The 22,670-nt window shown below is 44.3% G+C and overlaps 2 protein-coding genes across 2 annotated transcripts in view; one reads left to right on the top strand and one right to left on the bottom strand.

Annotated features, from left to right (window-relative positions):
• Positions 1 to 1,701: 1,701 nt before the first annotated feature.
• On the bottom strand, positions 1,702 to 9,734 carry LOC135377740 (Fanconi anemia core complex-associated protein 24-like). Its single transcript, XM_064610383.1, has 5 exons — positions 9,491 to 9,734; positions 9,144 to 9,283; positions 8,415 to 8,567; positions 8,155 to 8,299; positions 1,702 to 1,858 (listed from the first exon to the last, which is right to left on the bottom strand). Exons 1-5 carry the CDS (start codon positions 9,612 to 9,614, stop codon positions 1,740 to 1,742), a joined length of 681 nt encoding a protein of 226 aa, XP_064466453.1. The 5' UTR covers positions 9,615 to 9,734; the 3' UTR covers positions 1,702 to 1,739.
• A 174-nt stretch (positions 9,735 to 9,908) lies between these two features.
• Positions 9,909 to 22,670, top strand: part of LOC135377739 (beta-1-syntrophin-like) — a 52,600-nt gene continuing 39,838 nt past the window's right edge. Inside the window, exon 1 of the mRNA XM_064610382.1 lies at positions 9,909 to 10,439. Within this exon, the coding sequence (XP_064466452.1) occupies positions 9,980 to 10,439 (460 nt within the window). The 5' untranslated portion in view covers positions 9,909 to 9,979. The remainder of the gene's footprint in view (positions 10,440 to 22,670) is intronic.

The raw sequence follows: 22,670 nt of genomic DNA, 5'->3' as shown, positions 1-22,670 counted from the left end.
TACTACTCTACATTATGATATTTCCTGACAATGCAAGTCGTGACTGAACTTTTTAAATAAATGTAATTGCACGAGGGGGAGTAAAAAATAATGCCTCCTCATTTTCTGCAACTTAACTTAAAAATTGATTAAGGCAAAACTTATATTATAGCCTGATGTCTCCTCTACAAGAAGCTACTGCTCAACAAAATCACTGTCACTTCCAATGCATTTACGCCATCGTCGAACCCAAACGTCAAATCCAGCTTGAAAAAAATCTGGAGGTTGCTTTCTGACCTACGACTTTACCGTTGATATAACTTGATCCTACTCTTGAAACAGTGAACCACATAGGCTGTCCTTCATCGGACCAAACAAGTAGAAGTCTGAGGGCACCAAATCTGAGTTGTATGGTGGATGAGGCACGGCGGACAACCCCATTTTGACAATCGCCTGGGTCGTGAATAGTGAAGTGTATGGTCATGATGAATCTGTATGGAATGGATGTTTTTATATGGTCTTTTCTTCCTAATGGCCTCTTTCAGCTCCTACAGTGTGCGGAGGTTTCGCTGTTGATTGTGTTTCTAAGGTCCGTTCAGAAAATCAACTAGAATAATGCCCTGTGGGTCCCGGCTGTTGCAGGGTTGTCGGTTATTGTCTGTCACTGATGTGGATGGACGGTCATTCCCCTGCTTATCTGCAAATTCGACTTCTCCTTGTTGAAATATCTTCACCCAACGCTGCACATTGCTAATGTCCATAAACATTATGGATTTCCTTGGGGCGCACAACCCTCTTTTGCCAAAAATTCGATGGTGGCTCTTTGTTTCTGTGTCTGATCCATGGTTGCAATCATGCAATTTGACAAGCAAAAGTGTGAGTTTGTAGGATAAGATCAACCCTATAGCACTGTACATGAACCGTTCCAGACACTGCACTACATAGGAAAGTACAGACACGGAGGTATTACTTTTGATTCCCACTCGTAAAATGCAATTATTTGCATTGATGTGAACCTGCATTTCAAGTTTTACAACAAAGGGGGTAATAGACGCATAGAAAACCGGCACTGCAAATATACTGAAACTCGTACGACGTCACGGCAGGTACCTCCGCCAGTGAGGAAGCACGAGAGAGGTTACATGCTTACGACTCTGACGTCAGAGCTTGACGAGTATGTGTGTTGAAGGGTTTACATCTCGCCAGGTATGACAAGTAGAAAAATAATTCTTTTTTCCTCAATACTCTGCGATACAATGTGTGCATGATGTAATGAACTACATCTATCAAAGTGTCACAACCCCCTTTAACATTTCATGATTATTTTCACATTCCCGGTTGTGACTCGGCTCTTTATGACTACTGCTAGCTAAAACACAGCACTAAATATGATTTATAATTGAAATTGGACATTATAATATTTCATGACTATTTTCACTATCCCTGTCATGACTCGACCTCTACTGCTGCTACAAATGCTGCAATTTATGACTACCCGACTGCGACCATGACCCAAGAAGATAGGCGTAGACCAGTCATGGCAGATCACTTCGTGACATGTCCGTTTACTGATCCCAAGGTAGCTGGTCCGACTCAGCGGAGAACACCAGCAACTCGATGGCATAGCACAAGCTGCCGAGATGTATCAACATCGTTGAATATGGGGGTGTCGTATGCTGAAATTTCAGCAGATGTCCGAAGACAGCAATAAAAAGCTGTTGCTCCCAGAAAAGTAATTTATTATATGTTAGTAAATACAGCTAGAACTGTCTTCCACCATGACAGTCTTTCCTAAAGAAGTTGAAGACTTTAGAAGCAGCAGCAGCACCAATTATTCTTGTTAGGTCGTCCAAGGTGGCTTCAGAAACTGACTTCAAATCTGAAAAAGAAATTTTAAAACAAGTGACAGCACATTCTGTGGTATAACAACTACACAGGCTAAAAAGATATGTATCAAAGTATCCTCCATGCAGTTAATGGTACTACAGGACGTAATGCAGTTTGCCATTACTTGAAGTCACACAAACCGAAACACTAAGTTTTTGATCTAATCAATTTGGGAAATCCTCAGTTTTCAGTTTCACCATTTCATCTGTTAAGGTATGGCAAGGTGCACAACAGATTGTCAACAGTGTATGGTCAGGAAAATACCACCATTTATAAGCTAGGGTATATACATAGAAAAGCACTTGAAGCACTTAACAGTACCCGGAGAAACATTTTGCTGCACAGTATTTCTTATTCAGTACTGCAGAGGTGACTGCTAAGATATGCCTTTGAGAGACTACGTGATGGGGAAGCGATTTGCATACAGTGCTGACAATCACACAAGCCACAGCAAAAAACATCCCATGGTGGAAAGACGCTGTGCGTGCATCTGCAGATTTCGATTCAACATACCTTGCATATTAGGTAACATATAACATACTTTAAAATATGGATAACAAACTGACAGTTGTGTTTCCTTCCTGACAAGCAAGCAAAAGACTATGCTAAAGACTTCCATCATGTCATCATGTGGTGGCTTCTTGAATAAGAGGTGGCACTCCAGAAATACATTGTGAGGTAATCAACCACAAGGTTCGGGAAGATCAAACACAGCGGAAACACTTCCTCCATAAATTTTTCTGTGTTTTCTGGGTACTGTATTCGTCAGATTGCTGGTAAGCCTAGATATCAGGTCTTTTTTTTTTCCTCGTGTTAGCGCCGCGAAGCAACTGTGGCTATGAGCAGCGTACAGATGTCGACAGATGGAGAGAGGACAGCAGGAAGGACAGGGGGGTTAGTATGTGTCCTGGGCCGACTTCAGGGGTAACTGTGCCGACATTCGTCTAGGTCTTTTTTTTTTTTTCCTTGGCTGACTTTGACACTATCCTTTTAACTCTCAAAAATTAGAAAACTGTGACAAAATTGGTGTGCTATATTGTTCCCATTGTGCCAACATCAACATCAGTAGCACCAAATGTTAAATCAGAGCAAATAAGTAGGGCGTATATTATTAGGGTTAAATGTTTTTTTACAAATTTGTGGCTCAAAATCAGTGGTGCTTTTCTTTTTCAATCAGCAATTGAGGTTAATCTGTGGTACTTTCAAGTGCTGCGATGTTAAGGGAAAACAAGATTTTGGTCAACAGCACTCCATGCCATACCCATATTATGCGTAAATAAGGAAATGTAATGATAAAAAGGATAGAAAGTAAGCGAGCTGGTGGCAGATATCCATAACGAAAACCGGAAAGGAAATGTATGTGCACTTTGCATACAGATTCAGTTCTTGAGCTTACAGTATTGTGGAGCTGTCGGAAACCTTGCTTCATATGCAAGAGATCTGCGTATATTCCAAGAGATGCTACCTTACAATGTTGTTGTAATCTCTTTGTAAAGCCAGATAATATTCAGTTATAAAGTCAAAGGTCAGTTGAAGTCATTTGGGGGATAGATATCAGGGAGAATCAAAAGTTAACAAAAAAAATTTGTATTTGTACCATTTTACTGCAACAAAGTCCAAGGAAAAACAGAAAAATGAGTGAACTTAAAGGAGTACAGAGGGCCACCCAAAAAATTTTCAGGTTAAGACGTCTGATGAAAGTGTGTGTGTCATTTTACCGAATACCGCAAAAGGTCTTGATGTGTGCAATTTGTTTCCCAGAAAAAACTCACATAAACATGGCTCCGCACATTAACCGTTAACTCGCCACTCCGGGTATAACGGGGAGGAGAGGGTATGATGCCACGTCACCGATGACGTTATATGGGTTCTGGTTCACCGGTCAGTGGGGGTCAGCGCCCTGTCCCTTTGCCACCGTAAACCAGTTTTGCAGGTTCCCCCGGAGAACTGGGGACAGAAGGAGCGGCCAAATCATGACCGAGCCAGGAGCAATGCTTTTTCAGAACCCCGAACAGCCGAGTAGCAGACAACAGCTGAGTACCAGACAACATTTCTCTGGACCAATCAGCGAGTGTGGCCCCTGTAACATCAGCGCGAGGTCCCAGGCAGGTCCCAGGCTGGTACAGCTCTCCACCACCGTTGCGCACGGTCGCTTTTTGCGGCGTACTTTAAATTCAATTTCTGCGATAATTATGACTCTCTGGTGCAGATTACTTCTCATGGTGCATCTTACTGGCCTACTTAATAGTTTGATAGGAAGGAAACAGGGTTAAAAATGACTAAAACTGACTTCTGTGCTACTTTAACAGATATTTTCCTGCAAAACTGTGAACAACTGTAAACCTTTGAATAGCCAATGATCCACAAATGTAGTTTCACTAAGTTGAGACCCAGTCCACAGCAAGACACATCACGTGCCACACTGATATGGCACTCTAGATTTGCTAACTCATCTTGGAATCATCCCCCCAAATGTCCACATGATGATGTGAAGGAATGACAGAAGGCATTCTTGGAACAATGCAAGCTGCAGCAGTTACTTCATGTTTGAGAGTTGGATGGTCGCACACTGATCCAGCTGCTCTGCCACATGTTGAAACCACACGACATATACTTAGGGTCTGATTTTTCGGGTTTCACCCAATTCCTCCCTCCTCAATCAGCTTAGGACCGATTCAGGTTAAATCTGATTTCTCCCTGAATTCCAATCACGCATCATGTTGCATCACACTATTTAGTGCACTATTTAATAGCAATTTATTAATAATTTGTCTCATGTAAATATTATTTGAGTGCAACCATAAACTATGTGAAGCACATTCGATGTTACAACATGTGATCCTTGTCACTATAAATGATGAGGTATATATGTTCGAGCAATATACAGAGCATTTTTTTATTTTTTACAGATTTTTAAATAAAAATGCTGCGAGAGCAGCATAGAATAGATGTCGTTTTTGCAATTGAGTTATACGGCCAGGCAGGCATCATCCCGAAGGAAGTATGCCTCTACAAGATGACTAATTACCTAAATTCATTAATTACTTCTTTAATTAGGGGATTTTTAGCAGAATCGAGATAGCAGAATGGGAGACAACCATTGTTCAAAGTCATTCCATGTTTACAAAATCCTGGAACATCCATGTGTGTTGAAATATCCATCGCCGAATTTTGATATGCATATGAACCGAAACCGTGGCGACCGGGAGCACAGCACTTATTCCACGTCAGAGGGCCACGTGCTTGGGAGCAGTGGAGATGATTGGAGTAAGTGCTGATCTGCTGGCCAAATCAACCGCTTTCTGGCCCAAGCCTCTGTCAGCGAAGGTGATGTCAACGGTAGAAGATGTTGTGATGTAGATGTAGAAGGTAGAAGTGATGTGCTCCTGAGGTGTGCCTTTTCGGTTTTGGCACGTTTGCATAGCGAAATTTGGCTATGGATATTTCACAACAAGTGTTCATTTCAAGATTTTTAAAAGATAGAATGGCTTTCACCAAGCCTGGTCTACCATTCTGCAATCTCAAATTCCCTCATAGAGTCCATTAATGAATTGTAGGTAATTACTAATTAGTCATCTTGTAGTTACATAATCTCTTTGAGATGATACCCACCTGGCCATATGAATAACTGAACTGCGGAAATGACATCATAGTTTTTTAAAATTAAAAACCTGTAAAGGATTTAAAAAAAACACCCTATATATGCATTTTACCTGCAGGTGGCTTATTGAACAGAAAGAAGAAAAAATAACTCAATAACACTGAAAAGTATCAGTGGTGCTCGATTGCACTCAAACTACAGATTTCAAAATAGCACGAAAGGATGGTACCAGAGACAAGGAGAGAGACAACATACAGAAGAAGCTGTGTAATGAGAAGAAAATTATCATTACACAGCACAAGTTTAATAGACAAGAACGGATGTTGATGCTGCTTCACAGCAGCAGACCTCAAACTATTTCATCCCCCTAGGCTTCGTATCAAGCAAGCTTGCAGGTCAGAGACAAGGTATAGCACTCTTGGCCTCTAGCTTTTAGCCATCTATCTGGTTATCTGTCATTCTGCCCCAACCTCAAAACATTCCCCGCTATGCCACTAAAACTATGCCACGTGTTGCATTGAGGGTACGACAACGCAAGCATCTCCTTAAAATGTCCAATTGGGCCAGTTTTAGTAGTAAGCACCTCCTGTAGAACATGCATATGTATTGCATTAGAACATAAGTCCTTCAATTGCCATAACTTACAGATTTAAATCTACACACAAGGTACATGTATGTTTTCTCATGTGCACATAATGTAGGTGTCGTATGCTATACTGCTGACGAAAAACAAACAAACAAAAAGATCAAAGTGCTGATTTTCCCTTTTTCTTCAAATTGTAGGATTATCAATGGTAATAAAAGAAAAACAATACTGGGGTCATACTGTCCTGTTTTCGACACTGTAGCAAAGTATATCATTTCATGACGGTGACCCAGTGGCGTCACTAGGGGGGTGCGGTCCACACCGAGTGACGCGACGAAAAGGGGTAACGTGCCCCACCAGTACCTCTCTATCTCTACAGTGATATGAGGAGCCCTCTGCGAGCACATGATTTTTTTTTTTTCTGCATGTGGTACGATATTGTTATTTATCCTGTATCGACTGATATGGAAAAGGATCCATTATTGGGGGGCGGGGGGCGTGACGCAAGGAGCTCCCGCACCAGGTGACACATACCCTAGTGACGCCACTGCAGTGACCTAGAGCTTTGCATATTTATCTCTATATACCCGTGTTCAACATAAGAACAGGACAAAGTAGAGTTGGACAACCCTAACAGAGTTGCTCCACCGTATAAATTACTGTAGAAGTGGTTTTTTCCGCGTGGAAAATATTTTCGCATTTTCGAGCAGAGCTGCTTTGAGGATTGATTCGCGAGAACTTAAATTCGCAACACAGGTTTCCGGGAGTGCTTTGCTCTTGCATATAGTGCCGCCGTCAATACTCGGGCATATTTCGGCACGTACTAAGACATCCGTTGTTCACGTGGATTGCGGCATTCTAGGTCTATTCCTTTCTTCTCCTCACAGAGATAGGAGGAAAGGTCCTGTCAAATGGCCTTTAGGGACCCTGTAGGAGGCCATAGTACTGGCCGTGTGCAAGTTAGCCAGTTTATTTTAGCAGTTCTTATTATCACTCGGGGCACTGACCAGTTCGGTTGAGATGTGGTACTATCATTCAAGCTGGTTTTGAGAATGCGGGGAAAGGCATGTTCTGGCTTCGTGGTATAGTGGTATATTGCATGTATAGTGCAAAGCGTTTATAGGAGTAACAAAAGCATGATGAATTTTCATTTCTTTTCATCTTGCCTGATGGGATAAAACAATCTTCTGCGCTTGCTTAGACAGCCTATGCTACATGGAGCAGAAAGTATCAGGTGGTCGCGGTATAGCGTCGAACGCCTAACGATTTTCGCCCTCATATGGCCAGAGTTATTCGCGGGAACTTAAATTCGCGATTTTGGAGGTGTGCGCGAAAAACGCGAAAAATAATTCCGCGCGAAAAAAAACACTTCTACAGTATACTGCAGTGCCACCAGGTGCGCCTATAGGGCTCCTACAGTTTTGGTGGTGGCGCACCACTTGTTGTGATGTGCAGTGATGGGGCTAGCTACTGCAGCCACTAGGAACAAGCGTTGGGCAGGGCTTAAAGGAATAGTTCGCTCTCCAAGCATCGATTCGTTTATTTCTGTTGCAGATGGTAGTGTATTTCGAACTTTATCAGGTCCGTGCATTAGTTTCCGGCAGCTCGAACGGTAAGCTACGACATCCACGCAAGTAGGCTTTCAGTCAGACAAACAATGTGACGACAAGAGGGCGATCCCATTTCTCTGGCAGAGATGCGGCTTCCTATCGCCAGCCCTGAAGCAACGTCACGAGACGTCACGCGAGCCGATCGCAGCCTCCCTTAATATGCTCCTCTCCCGGTGCCCGGCCGCGCTGCCGGTGCCAGCAAAATAGTGAGAGTGGGAAAAAAAAAAAAAATCACAAACTACTGAAAACTCGGAATATACATCGATTTCGAACGAAAGGGATTTATGGGAAGTTGTCCATTGTCTATTGCACGGACAGCACGTTTTTTCTAGTTTCGTTAGGAAGCGAACTATCCCTTTAAACATGGCATTCTTACGTTGAATATGACTACTGTTCTCTACGTGTGCTTGCACATATTTTTGTGTATGGTACTTTTAGGCGCTGAAGCTGCAACACTGAAGTTGATCATTTAGCTAAGCATGGAAACTCACTGTTATATTCTTTGAGGATAGCATTTACTTTCACTTCACCGATACCAGGAATTGTTTTCAGTGCTGTAGCCATGGAAGTAGATGGAGGAGGGGCTCTCCACTTCAGTAAGAAAGGATTACGTTGTTCTGAATTTGCCACATGTTCCTGCATGAACGTACACAAAGTTGACAGGCAAACATACGCAAACAATCTCACAAAATGTTACCAAGGGAATGTTACACATCTGATGAGCAAAAGTAAAAGATGACACAATTACTACCATGTCAGCCAGTAACTGTGCTGCCTCAGCTTGGCAGGCAACGGGTAAAACTGGAATATCGAGTTCCAGGACAGAAAACCTCTGGATGCTATCATAATGTGCTTTAGACATTTGCGTAAGTTCTGCAAAGACATAGGCATTCTTGGAATTGTTCTGGAAAGAAACATGAAGCTTTTACCATCTGGTGATGTCTATAAAGTGTAAACAAACCAATAGCAAATCTGCCTAACATTTCACACTGAACGCAATACAGCGCAACAACGCGTTAACTCACATTTCATATTCCTCAGGTAGCACAAAAACATGAAAGTACAAAGATGAGAGTGCTGAAGAATTTTTAATTCTAGACAAAACCGGAGTACCTTTCAATGCTTTAAAGGCATACGACTTGCATGTCGCCTTTTTTGTGTGTAAAACTTAAGTATCACCAAGTTAATCAAGGTTAATTATCAGCAGTCAAGCTGATCAGAATTGGATATCCAAGTACCATAACATTGAAGATGGTAACATCTCCATAAGTTGGAGAAAGCAACAAACACAGATGCACACAATATTGTTTGGAGTGCTTCAAGAACAAATGCGCACTTTTCCTTCTTTTTTTTAGTGTCATGCATAACAGAGATAGCTTAGAAAAAGTTTTGAGACAATAAACACGTATCTCCGAATTGCATTAGTACAGCATTCTAGCAATTTCTAATTAAAATAACATGCACCACAACAGGTGTCTACCTTTCTCAGCTTCACGATTTTTCGTTTGAGAACAGACTCATCGATCAAGTCTCCTTCAGTAGCATATAGGACGGCGCTGTTACTACTTGGATAGAAGTCAACCAGACCCAGATCATGTGATACAATGGGACGCCCCACTTCTGGAACAAAAAATAGGAAATATAGCTTCAGGAACGTGGTCTTATCCATATCGTGCCGCTTTGTATCCCTTTTGCAGCATACGATAGGCGCCATGCTGAAAACGAGCACGCTTAACGAAGCTTGAACTAATGTGTGCTGTCCGTTTCGTGTGTAACCATACCACTTGTTGTGCGTCAGTACATTTACATTTCTGAAAAACTCCTTACTCTTGAGAACTGTTAGCAGTTCTGTATTCGCCCATTTATCCGCCACCATGACGCTACCCACTGGAACGCGAACATCCTTCCGTATTACGTCCGTTGTAAGCTGTGTAACGTAACTAGTATCCATTCCTGTTTGGGATATTGTTTCAGCAATTATCTAACCAAGCGTTCCTGTAAAGATTTGCAGTACGCACTCTCGTATAACCCGCGCGAAAACAATACTATGTTGCCAACGGAAGTCAGCACTTGAAAGCAATAGAAAGAAACGACGAAGTAGCGTGCGAAAGCAAACGTTTCATGTTATTTGCTTTCACTTGGCTTGAACAGACTGTAAATGATGCAAATAATGCTCGTATTTCTATTTTCTCGAGTTCCGTATTTGCCTGTAGGGAAGCGACGCTAGTGGATTTCCCATCGCAAGTGCCGATAAAGTGCGAGTGGCAGCGAGAGGTCCATCGGATCCGATCGCGTAGGCGAGAGCAGAGAGCGGGAATGGGGTCGAGCCTCAAGATGGCTGCCACGGTGTCGTACACACGCACAGGTCTGCTAGAAGTCTACGCAAAACAGCAATGGCACAAAGTTCTTGCAAGTCTCGAGGAAGATAGCCTGTGTTTGAGCCTGGATGAGAATTATGACATTCCCGCTGCCATCAACGGTGGGCTGTCCGATAGCGAAGCAGCCGACATTCCGGATAGCATCGCCAACCAGAAGCGGGTTGTGCGCGTTGTAAAACAGGACAACAACGGGCTGGGAATCAGTATCAAAGGTGGCAAAGAAAATAAGATGCCCATCTTGATAAGTAAAATCTTCAAGGGCATGGCTGCTGACCTCACGGAGCAGTTGTACGTAGGAGATGCAATTTTATCAGTGAACGGTGAGGACTTGCGAGACGCGACACACGACGAAGCCGTCCGAGCACTCAAGCGCGCCGGAAAGGTGGTGGACTTAGAAGGTCAGTGGCTCTTTCATGTATTCCACCACGTTCACTCACCTGGTCTCATGTAGCTGAAAATGGTGGTATATTGCACGTGTGTAATGAACTATCGGGAAACAGGTGACTGCTTCCCTGAGCGCCTGCTACAGTACATGCTGTAGTACGTGTTGTTTTTATTTGCACACAACGTTATTATACTGCAGAAGCAAGTTTTCTTTGTTTTCCTTTTTGATGGAAACGAGACTGATACGCTATTTAACACTGGCCGAGCGGGTAAGAGCATCCGCTGGTAGCCAAGGTCGTGTTGAAGACTGAGAGGTGGTGGTGGGTTCGAATCCTACCTGCTCTGCTGTCTGAGGTTTTCCCTGGGTTTTCCGGCAGAGTTTCCAGACGGATGTCGGCACAGTTCCCCTTGAAGTCTGCCCAGGATACTTACTAACCCCCTGTCTCCCACTCCTTCCTGCTGTCGTCTCTACATCTGTCCACGTCTGTACGCCGCTCATAGCCACAGTTGCTTCGCGGCGCTAACACGAATAATGAAAAAATTAACACTGCATTTACTCACAAGGAGCGCAGGATGTTGAAATTGTGCCACCTCATTGCCTGATATCACTATTGACAATCACAACTTTAATGCATTGCTAAGGCAAACAGGAGAAATCATCAAAACATGAATGGAGAACAGCGTATATAGCTTTTATGTGCACGTACTTGAACGTGCAAACGTGTTACCGTTCAACTTTAGTATAACATTGGTATTGCTCCTTGTACACAGATGAACCACAATGACATAGTTCTCAATCTAAAGGCAGTGGGTAAATTGCCAGCCCAGTTTAGAGGAAAAATAACCCTGGGGTGTGGTAACGGCATCTGTCTGAAGGTATAAATGCTGAAATGTCACATTATAGTGAGCCGATGCACTTTTTGTATGCAATAGCTATCACATGTAGCTAATGCATACATGACCAAGTGCAAAACAATAGTTTCCACTTCATAGCATGAGTACCAGCACATTTTGGAGAGTGGTACAGTGCTTTCTGTGATCATATTGACTGAAGTTGCACACATTTATTGATGCAACACTTGCAATTCCACGTGCAGTTTGTTCTGATGCAACACACACAAAAGTCTTCGTCTTGCATCATTGCTGACTGTGAATGTTAGATCTGTATTGTGTTGGAAGCATGAAACATAGTGATTGAGAAAGGACATTATACGTTACTTGCTATGGCGACACGGTGCAGCTTTAATGTCGAGTGCCATTTAACATTGGAAATGGGACTGTACCGAAGGATAAAAAGTTTTCTGATTTGGACATTGCTGACGTACACAGGTAGAATGTGGCACAATGAGACACACTGATGGGTGACACTCACTGCACCATATATATCTAGTCACATATTAATTGTTCTTTCCACTTCTTACCACCTGTTGCCTTTACATTATATTGCCTTGACCGTATTACCCTTTACTGGTACTACCTGATGGCTTGGTAAGGAGAGGTGTGGGAGGATTTCCTTTTCTTATGTACACTACATAAGGTTTGTGCAGGGTTTGAGCTCCTCAAAAGCCCATTGCCTGTGCCACTGCTCTTCACATGAACTACAGCTCTTGTGTTGCCTTTGTAAGACATTTTCTGGCAAATATAAGTAACTCGTGACACTGAAAACTGTTGTTCCAAAACAGTTCCTTGTTTGTTCAACCATGCTGCAGGACAGATGGATTCTGTTACGACGCTGTTATGTGTTACGCGTTTTTACCCGTTATGTGAGTATGCTACACGTTGCACCTAAGCTTGAAACCGAAATTTAAGCGAGTCTCGTCGGCAAAGCATGGCAGACAAAAAATCGTTTAAGAGGTAGATGGCTCGACCTGGACGTCATATTGGTGGATGTATCGATTTCAGACATATTTTTGTAGCGCTTAATGACGTTAGAATACTCGTTAGAGGTGTCTTTATTTTGTGAGTGATCAAAAAAGTTAATGAAGCGGGAAATGCGCGCTGTTATCTTCCAAGCGCTGTAGAAAGGTTTCTGGGGCTCAAACCGAAAATCTAACCTCATTAAGCAGCAGCGATCACCGAAGTATACCAGCCAAGATATAGTTCACGCAAATTTAACAGTTCCCCGGGACACTATGCAATTTTTTTCAAATAAATGTACGTGGAATCCCACAGGGGTTGAAGGGTGTCGAAGGTTTCAACATGTCTTTATGTCTCGCGGACTGTGCGCACGTAATTGGACGTAAAGAGAATCCATGCGGCGCTCTTACATGCTGGACTGTTCACACATAGGTGTCCATAAAAATTCATCTGCTTCTGAACAAAAGGCCTGTGGGAAGAGTCGCGCTGCTAAATGGGGACATAAAGCACCACGTCCAAGATAAAGGCTCGTTGGAACCGAGATCCAAACGCTCTTGACATTCGGCTATCTTGCGTGTTCCCAGTTGCTCGTGTCTACACGATTTTAAAATGCACACTTGCCTGTCGGTGCTTTGAAGAATAAAGAGTGAACAGTCGTATTATTAAGAAACGCGTGATTCCATCCAAATATGCTACCTTCGAGCGTCTGTATTCAGGCGACGCCGAATTTAAAATACCATTTACTTCCGATTTTGCGAAATACCGCATAAGGATGCGCGCGATCCCGTCTTGCAACATCGTTAATTAGACCGAAACCAAGCAGAAACCCCAAAGAAATAAGGAGTGGTCACTGCGGTTTGCGCAAGACACTGTTTGGGTTTTGGGAATATGCAGTGGCGACCCTTGTTCTAAGGTCGCACTTCCGTTTCCTGTGAAAAACAGTGCCATCCTGCAATGTGAGCATCGTCGCTAGGCGTCACGCACGCGCGTGATGACGTCGACAACGCTTACGTTTCGCACATTGAGCTTCTCGGTGGCGTTGATTTCTGTTTGGGGGAAGAAGAAGAAAAGAAAATAAGCTGCACACACACACACACCTACAACTGACAGTCGCAATCCTACGCAACCGCAATTTTATGCAATCCTACGTACAGCTTTGCACGCGTGTGGTTTAAAAAATAACCTTAACAGTTTAATTGAAAATCCGAGCTTTGTCTGCGGGTGGTAGTGCGAGTCTTCTACTCTGTATGTTGTGTTTTTTTGCTACCTCCGCGTGGTACGTGTAAGCACGCGACAGCTGATTAAAAATGACTGCCTCGCTTCCGGTTTGCACCAGGGAGGAGCAACGGTCAGCCATCCGTTTACTTACGAGCAAGGCTGCAAAACCCATTGGCATCCACCGTAACCATATCACTGTAGCAGGTGCATTGCGTGAATGCTCGCGGAAACTCGCAGAAACTGCCACACGAGCTGCTTCCTGCACGAACTGTCCTTCCTCCTGCAAAGTGCCACCAAGCTATTTCTGTCAAGACAACAATGTCACAAGGGAGCTAATTCTTTGTTGAATTGGATTTTTGTTCGGGACAAGTTCACGAACTGGTACGCCACGCGTGTAAAAGCAGCGATGGACAACGGCCCTCTAACTGTAATGCAAGTGAACCACTTCATGTATGTGAGCCAAGCACGAGCTCCAGAGGGACAGTCAATGTGAGGAACTGGGACTCAGTTCACTCAGTTAGTATCGTTTGTTAATCATTACTAATACTCTATAAGTACTATGTACACGATTCTGCCCAGTGAATGCCAACTATCTGCAGAAAAGTTTACAGTCTGATCGCAGGTCGTCTTTGGCCCTTCCCGTTCAGAAAACTCGCCGTTTCAAGAAGCATGTGCGGGAATCCGTTTATTCTGCGACCCTATTGGTGGATAAAAAGTCTATATTTTAAGTATGCGTTTCAGCTGTAGCAACACAGGTCGCACTGTTGAAAGTCCTCCCGACACAACTGCCAGCCTTGTGCTGTGGCCACAGAAGGACTCGTTTATTTTTATTTATTTATTCATTTTTGACAGTCCTCCCACAAAGGGGAAACAAATCCCCATCTAAGGAGAGAGCACCCGTTGAACCAAGTAAACAAAAGCGGAAAGCAATTACGTGGGTCTGTACCTACATTGCCATCGCATAGAGCCGGGCAATAAAAAGCAATAGGATACATCAAACAACAGCAGTTTTCAAGGATACAAAGCACCAGCAACTTCAAAGAAGGGGACAAAACTACATCAACATAGCCTTCACAGGCTTTTACAGTTACAAAGGAAGAAGCTAGTGTGAGCTCTATATAGTACCGGTCATAGGCGCCGACTGCGGGGGGGGGGGGGGGGGGGGGGCGGGGGCCCTTGCCCCCCCGGAACATGAACTAGGGGAGGCGCCGCCTCCCCCAGGAAGTCCCGCTAAGAGACTGACACCAACCTTTGGGGCTCGGCGCGCCCGGGTCAAAAGAGCGAAGAGGCACCAACCCAAAAATGCATCTTGCAATTTGTAAAATATATATCCGCCCACCATACTCTTTTTCACAGTAGAAGGTGAGGCGAAGAAACACAGAGGATGACAAAACACACACACAGCCTGAATTTCGCCCAAAGCAATCAGATCAATGAAACGAAGTAGTCGAAAAGGTACCAGCAGCTGCCAGTGAGGTGTAACGGTAGGATCTTCGGAACGCATATTCGTTGGGAGCGGGTTCAACTCCCGCTGCTCCATTTCATTGACCATATTCATTATATTGCGCGCATTTCGGGTCAAACACCGAGGATTCAATACATTTTCTTCTTTTTGCACTCTGTGCTCAAAGGCGTAATGCCTTCAGTTGTGCACATGTTCACTGTTTACGTTCTCTCTGTTTTTTTCTTTTGTGTTGTTTTTTCTGTTCTTCCTTCCTCTTATTTCTATACCAGTTCTGCATACATCATAGGATCCCGCCAGAGTGTGTGATTCTTCAGCTTTAGTTTTGTGTTCTTCTTTTTTCTTTTCCTTTCCTTTCTTTTTTTTTCTTAATAAACATATCCCCCCCCCCCCCCCCCCCCCCCCCCCGGCCAGAGTACTTACTTCTTCGCGGTGCGCCCTTGCCCCCTCCGGGAAAATGAAAACTCTCCGCCTCTGGTACCGGTTGTAGTGCAATGCTACTATAGGTGTTGCATTTTTTGTCGTGCTATAGTTCGTGCACCTTCCTGTACTAAGGCATAGCCAATTATGGTAGAAAAGCTATCGTAATGTTTGATGTTAGAGCGTTACTTCCTTCAGTGCGTTTTTTTCTCTCTCTCATCTGTCTTTTTATCGTCCTTCTATCGTACCAACTATTGCTGGTGCATTATTGCGCGAATATCCCAGTCTGATAATTAGTATGCCAAGTGCGTACGTGCGACTCGGGGAGGTGCGCACAAGTCCGTAATTGTAGCGATGTGCAGCGTATAATGCCACGTACCTTCCTTAAAGCACGACCCATGCAGTATAGGTCGTGACTCGGAGACTCTCATCGATTTTTGTACAGCCTCTCGGGCGATACCCTCAGTTACTTTCCCCTAACTTGTATCTTGTCTCTGAAAATCGAAACATAGCATTGGACACCCGCTCTGCTTTTTGTGCACGGAAAATTGAGACTGTGCGCGCACATTGAAAGACCACTGAAAAAAAATTCTGGTTAGAGCGGCAATTGAAGCAGCATGAAATCAGAATTGCCAGTTTGCGGGACTAACTATAAAGAGGAGGTCACGATATATCAAAGTCCCAGTTAACTCGAAGCTGATCATCTTGTTCCGAATTAATTTCAACTAATTAAATTTCGTACACTTTCGAGGTGTGGTGTGATAAATGTGATGCGTCTCGTTCAACAAGCTGCGATGGCACGTAAAAGTTTAATTTCGTTAATTTAAATTAGTGTTAGCCTAAACTTATGGTTTTGATCAAGAGTCATGTTCAATGAAGCATATAAGTTATGTATCTTAATTTGCTGAGCCTAACTTCTGAGCTGAAGTTCTGCCTTGTATAGGTGCACTTATTACCATTGCTGACCTCTAGGCGTGCCAAAATAGTGCTGTCCTGTGTACGAATTCGACCTTTTCAGTAAGCAGAAGTTCTGCACGCGTTAACTCGCCTCATTTCTAGAGCGTTTACGACGTCACTGTTAGACGCCCTCGTTAGTCAGCAGTGGTTGAAAGGGGTGACATTTACTGAAAATATTACAGAAAAACAATATTAGCTGACACTCGCGTGCTGTAGAGTGCACCCGTTGCTTTGCTCTGTTGATCAGCACATCCAACGAGTAAATACATAGCTAAGGTAGCCGTCCGGCCTCGTGACTACGGCCACGGTCAGAATATTCATCGAAACAACACATTCAACGTACCCCGTCATAAGATCAAACGTGTCGCGGTATATCCAACCGAGGCAGAAGCCTAATCATATTCAAGTGCCCCAAATCGTGCCGGATAAACGTAAAAGACGTTGGTCGCGTCACTGTGAACCTGTATTCTACGTTTAACAGAAAACGGCACCGTGTTGGTGAATACTGAAACTTATACGTCCGCGGCATCTCGGAAGGCCGCGGGAGAGGACACGTGCTTACAAGAACCAATGGGAATGGCCGGGGTGCTTACTATGCTTCTTTTTTTTTTTTTAAAGAAATCTCGAAGATGTGAAAACTGGATATATATCAGTAGAGACCCTGCCTCGCGAAACAGCACGCAAATCCATTTCACTGGCGTCAATGAATATAGCTCCCTGTGTGTGAGCCCGTTGGATGTTGTCTCTGTCGTGGAAGCGGGCGCGCGGAACGCTATCCGTGACAGGCGTCTGTTTATTTTCCGTCCCTGCGAGATGACATAGCGAGCTTCGGGATGACGTCAAGGTCTCCTCGCATTTCTTCCCTGAAACGAATACTTCGGATGCACTACGAGGTGGAATGCGTCGGTCTCATGTTATTTCCTGGTCATCTATCGGAAACCGTCCGCGATCGGTATCGATGCAACGTGGCACAGCGTAGCAGCTTCATTCGTCCTGAGCTTTGAAAATTTGTTAAAGTAACTTGTAGTTGCCATGAATCGCTTGAACCTTGATTACCTTACGTGTAACATCACAGTACCATTACAATTATTACCTAACCTTGATTACACAATGGCAGTTGACGCAAATTTGATCGCTTGGACCACCGATGTTCTCGATGGATTTTACTGTGCAAATATTCGAATTTTTCGAATTCCGAAGCGAATAACCGTTTATTCGATTCGAATTTCGAATGGAATATACAGGGTGTCCCAGAAAACGTGTCGCTGAACCATAATAAAAAAACTACGCCATCATCTAGAATCGTGCGCTCAACGGCATTTGTTGTTACTGTGTTTTTGCCACCTCCTGATGTGAATTTCATGTAACGTAAGTTTTATTATGTAAATTTTTGCGAACTCAACTCTGAAGTTTGCCAAGTAAATGTCATTTTTTTACCCCGCCAATGTGAAGAGCGTGCCGAATTTACTCAAATTCATGATAATTGACAGGGATATTGAGGAGCTATCCCATCGGGAAAAATATTCGAACATCGTGCTTTTCGAAGCACCCAGAGCATAGCGCTCGACGACTTTTGAGTGCAATCGTTGCCAGTCCGACGAAAGGAGGTTGCAAGCCCAGCCCACAGAGGGATAGTAGAAACAATGACAGTTCTTGAAATTGGGAGAGGGAAGGCATGATCCCAGCGGAAGCCGGATGCGACAAGTAGATAGGGGATTTTTAGGCACTAACAAGGGATGCTCTTCACCGCATAGCACGCAGAATGCCAATCATCATCGCGAATGATGTCGCTCTGTCTCCCGATGTGCTGAGAAAAGGGGCGCACACCTTTTTATATATCAACTTTCCTTCCAATCGGAAGATAAAACGATACGATTCTGAAGGTTGGTTAGCCTAGAACGATTTTATGCTCTGGATTTATGCGACTCTGGATTTATGCGACGAGGAGCGCCACCTGTTAATGCCTGTGAATCCTCTCCCTATAGTGATAAGCCATGCCTATGCTATCTCTTTCTACTATACTGGTGTGGGCTGGGGTTCCGACTAGAGCCCTGCACCATCCGCGGATGGAAGCGGATATCCGCAATATACTTGCGGATTCGGATGAAAATTTAGCACTTTCTGCGGTGTGCGGATCGGATGCGGATGGCTCGAGGTTGGATGCGGATCGGATGCGGATATACCGCGTGCTGTCATTTTTTCACCCGCAATTTATTTGTATTGCGCGCCGACAGCGAGCGCATGCTCTGGTTCACCTTTGACCATGCACGGCGCCCAGACTTGTACGTATTTTGAGTATTGTATTTAAAATACTGTATTTTAAATACAATTTGCGGTATTTTGGTACTCTACTCAATACTTTTTGTTTTGTGTATTTGTACTCTATTTAAAATACATTTTATGGCATTTTCTACTCAATACTCTAATTACATATTTTGGATCTCCCTCTCAAACTTTCTGTGTCTCGTCTTTCCGTTATCTTTCTTGTTCAGTGGAAATTTCCTGAGTCCCTCGGACTTGACCCGGATAGTGACTCTAGACCCGGACGTTGGCCCTTCCTGGAAGTCTCCATTTAGAGATCTTGGCCCGTGTGTAGTAATCCTTGGCCAGTGAGGGTTCTATTATGTGTGCCCTGACGCGGTGACGCCGGATTCTGACCTGGCCGAGCAGGGACATGCTAAAAGTTTGCTTTGTTCTGGGTCACATAAACTTAGTGAAGTTATGTGGTATCTCTTTGTCATCTTTTTGGGATTTGTGTTTAGATAACCACAGCGGCGGCTAGCGCAGTGCGCGGGGTTTAGGTGACCCATGTGCCATAACGTCGACTTGCCGCATTGACCAGTGACCGGTGACTTTTTGTGTTCAAGGATGAATAGTATCTTAATCGTATTTCAAATACTTTTTGAAGTATTTTGTACTCTATCCTAATTACTTTAATTTTCATGCATTTATACTCTATCTTAATTACATTCTAACGTTAGTATTTATTATCTTATCTTAAATACATTTTTGAGTATCTTGTACATGTCTGACGGCGCCAAGACGGGAGAGGAGGCATTCAGGCGTCTCGAACCGCGCGAGCGCGGACGAGGTAGCGTTCCACGCGTTCCAGAAGTCTCTCCATATCGCATTTGTTGAAAGGTTTACCTTTGCTTGTCGTCATGACTGAGTCCTTCCGTGACAGCATGGAGGCATCCGAAATTATACCAACATGCTTCCGGCGGTCTTTACGCGTCTTTCGAAACGTGCGGATTTTTGCGGATCGGATGCGGATGGTGCGTTTTGCTCAGCGGATCGGATGCGGATGTAAACTGTTGTGTATGGTGCGGATCGGATGCGGATAACGTGTGCGCGGATGCGGATCGGATGCGGATGCCAAAAACCTCATCCGCGCAGGGCTCTAGTTCCGACCTCCTTTCGTCGAACTGACAACGATTGCGCTGAAAAATTCGTCGCGCGCTATGCTCTGAGTGCCCAGTAAAGCAAGATGTTCGGCTAGTTTTTCCAATGGCATAGCTATCCTCAATGTCAATTATCATTAATTTGAGTAACTCCGGCACTCACTTGACATTGGTGGGGTAAAAAAGTGACCTTTACTTGGCATATTGCCGAGTTCAGCTCGTAAAAATTACTTTCATAAAACTTTACGTTACATGACATTCACATCAGGAGGTGGCAAAAACATAGTAAGAACAAGTGCCGTTGACCGCACGATTCTAGGTAGCGTAGTGTTTTTATTAAAATTCGATGATATTTCTTCTGGGACACCTTGTAGATTTCATTGTTCTGATTTCGAATGTCTCTTTCAAGAAGGATTGAGGTTTGAGCTTGTTAGTATTCCGTAGTCATGTAAGCAAGAAGCGGGACGAGGCAACATCACCTATATAAGACAAGGCCCCTTCACATCCTCCTCGTCCATCATAGTTTGGTGACCTCACGCCAATCACACTGCATAGTTGGTGTGACGTGAAAACGCACGTCACACCAACTACGAAGTGTGATTGGCCAATTGGCCAATCACACTGCAGAGTGAGTATGATGAATTACGTTATCTGGCGCAAGCAGGGAGAGTGGCCTCTCTGTGTCCGGCAATCCTATCCGCGGCGCAGTAATATTTTGATAGCTGACACGACTATTGGTTGTGTTGAACGAGGACGGACAGGTACGACACAAGACAAGCGCCAGTCTGTGTCCTACTGTCCCTGTGTGTCGTCTGTGGACCCTCAGAGTACAATGCCAGTCTGTGAATCCCCCTTATTGTTGTTTTGTGAGTGGACAAGCACTTGTCACGTGGTTTCCCCAAAACTTTATCCTGTCTAATGCGTAGAGACAAACTGTCGTATTCGCTTCGCTTTTCGCACAGCTCCAGATAGATGTCCAGAGAGTACCCTATACGCTTGAAAAGCCATCCCTGGTATTACAGCATACTCAAAAGGCAGAAGGAATACAAATACAAGGGTCGTTCAAGGTTGATCGAGACTTTTGCTCGAGATAAAGTCAGCTCGGGTCATCGGCACGTGCAGCAGCGGCAGCTTTCATAGCGGCGAGCAGTGCAGCTGTGGAACAGCAATGCATAATCAAGTTGCTCGTGAAGGGGAACGTCAAACCAGATCAGAGTTTGCAAAAGATTACAGGCACAGTATAGGGGACAAACGATGTCAAGAGGAAGAGTGTACAAATGGTGCAGACAGTTTGGCGAAGGACGGGATATGGTGACGAATGAACCACATAGACACGTTCGTCCGACTGCAGTCACGCCAGTGAACGTCGCAGGCGTTGAGCAAATCCTCGAGAACCGACGAGTAACAGTTCGGGACATTGCAGCCCCGCGTAATATTAGTGTCGAAAGTGTGGAGACAATCATTCACGAGCACTTACTGTTCCGCAAAGTCTGTAACATGGGTTCCTCGACACCTCACTTGTGACCAGAAGGGAGCGCCCATGACAGTCTGTGAGCAGAGTCTCCGGGCAGCTGCTGAACCGGTTTCAATCCGAGGGGGACGAATTTTTGCAACCAGTCATCGCATGTGATGAAACCTGGATGCATCATTTCACCCCAGAGACAAAAAGCAGCAGCATAAAATGGCGATATAAAGCTTCCTCGCCGCCAAAGAAAAGCAAGATGCAGCCGTCCGCTGGGAAGCCCATGTGGACTTCTTGGAGCAAAGGGTCACGATTAATGCCCAGCACTACTCCATGTTGATAAAGGGTGCCGTGCGAAACGCATTTCGCTGGAAAAGGCCTGCATGGGATGTTGTCTGGAAGGGTCATTCTTCTTCATGACAATGTCTGGCCTCACACGACGAATTTGACAGTTAGCAACCCTGGCCGAAATGCGCGGGGAGGTTTTGCCCCATTCCCCTTACAGCCCAGATTCAGCCCCAATCGAGTACCATTTGTTTGGTCCCCTTAAAGAGCAGCTTGGAAGAAAGACGTTCCACACAGATGAAGCCCTCCAGAAAGATGTCCTGCAGTGGCTACGACAGCAGCCCGCTTCTTTCTACGCCAACGGCATCAAAGAGTTGCCACAGCGATGGCAGCGGTGTCTAGATGCACACGGTGAATACTTTGAAAAACTGACGCAGTTTGATGATTCCCGAATTTTCCATCGTATTTAGAGAAGCAAAAAGTTGACAGCTGCTGAGCGAGGATGGATCGTCTATGTTTTGTGCGTTGAAAACAATCGAGGTTATGTCAAGTTTAAAGAAGGACTGTTCATGGATGAGCGCTCAGACAGGATTCAGCGTGGGACGCGTAGGCAGCATGTGCAATACACTATAAAAATGTATTTAAAAAGCGATAGTAAACATTGAGTGGCGAACGTGACTAAGATGCAGTACAAATGCTTAGAAGAGAAAGCAATTAGAGTAGAAGGTATATTGAAAACTACCGTGTCAACCTTGAATGACCCTTGTTTTATATCAATCAAAGAGTGACACGTAAAATAAATTGCAAATTAGGGAAATCCACGATGCAAACAAGTTACTCTCCATACATTCGCAACGCTGGGTCAGTGAGAGTTGCTACCGATAAATCAGTACTGAGGTTATCTCGATTAGATTAAATGTGGAAAAGAAGGATGATGAGACATCATTACACGAATGGCTACAACATCGAAGGCGCGCTTCATTCCTCACTATACTGAATATAAACGATAAAAAGTTGTTCTACCTTTAGAGGAGAGGAACGCTGGCGGATGAAAGCGGAGGAATATCGTGAAGAACAAATTTCACTTGGCGTGCTCCCTAATTACCGCGCCGTGAAAAGCGCCCAATTGAGCACGTGTGTGGTTGTATACACCCGTAATTTGACGGTCGTGGATTTCACCTCG

This window comes from Ornithodoros turicata, chromosome 1 (assembly GCF_037126465.1).
Source record: "Ornithodoros turicata isolate Travis chromosome 1, ASM3712646v1, whole genome shotgun sequence".
Taxonomy (NCBI): domain Eukaryota; kingdom Metazoa; phylum Arthropoda; class Arachnida; order Ixodida; family Argasidae; genus Ornithodoros; species Ornithodoros turicata.
Note: the sequence above shows the minus strand (reverse complement) of the source record. Positions and strands in the feature narration are given on the sequence as shown.

Excerpts from the sequence above, each read along its gene's own strand:
- LOC135377740 (XM_064610383.1), bottom strand. The coding sequence starts at position 9,614 with ATGGATACTAGTTACGTTACACAGCTTACAACGGACGTAATACGGAAG. Across the intron at positions 9,284-9,490 it reads ACTGCTAACAGTTCTCAAGA|AAGTGGGGCGTCCCATTGTA; the intron begins GTAAGGAGTTTT and ends TTTTTGTTCCAG. Across the intron at positions 8,568-9,143 it reads AAATCGTGAAGCTGAGAAAG|AACAATTCCAAGAATGCCTA; the intron begins GTAGACACCTGT and ends GTTTCTTTCCAG.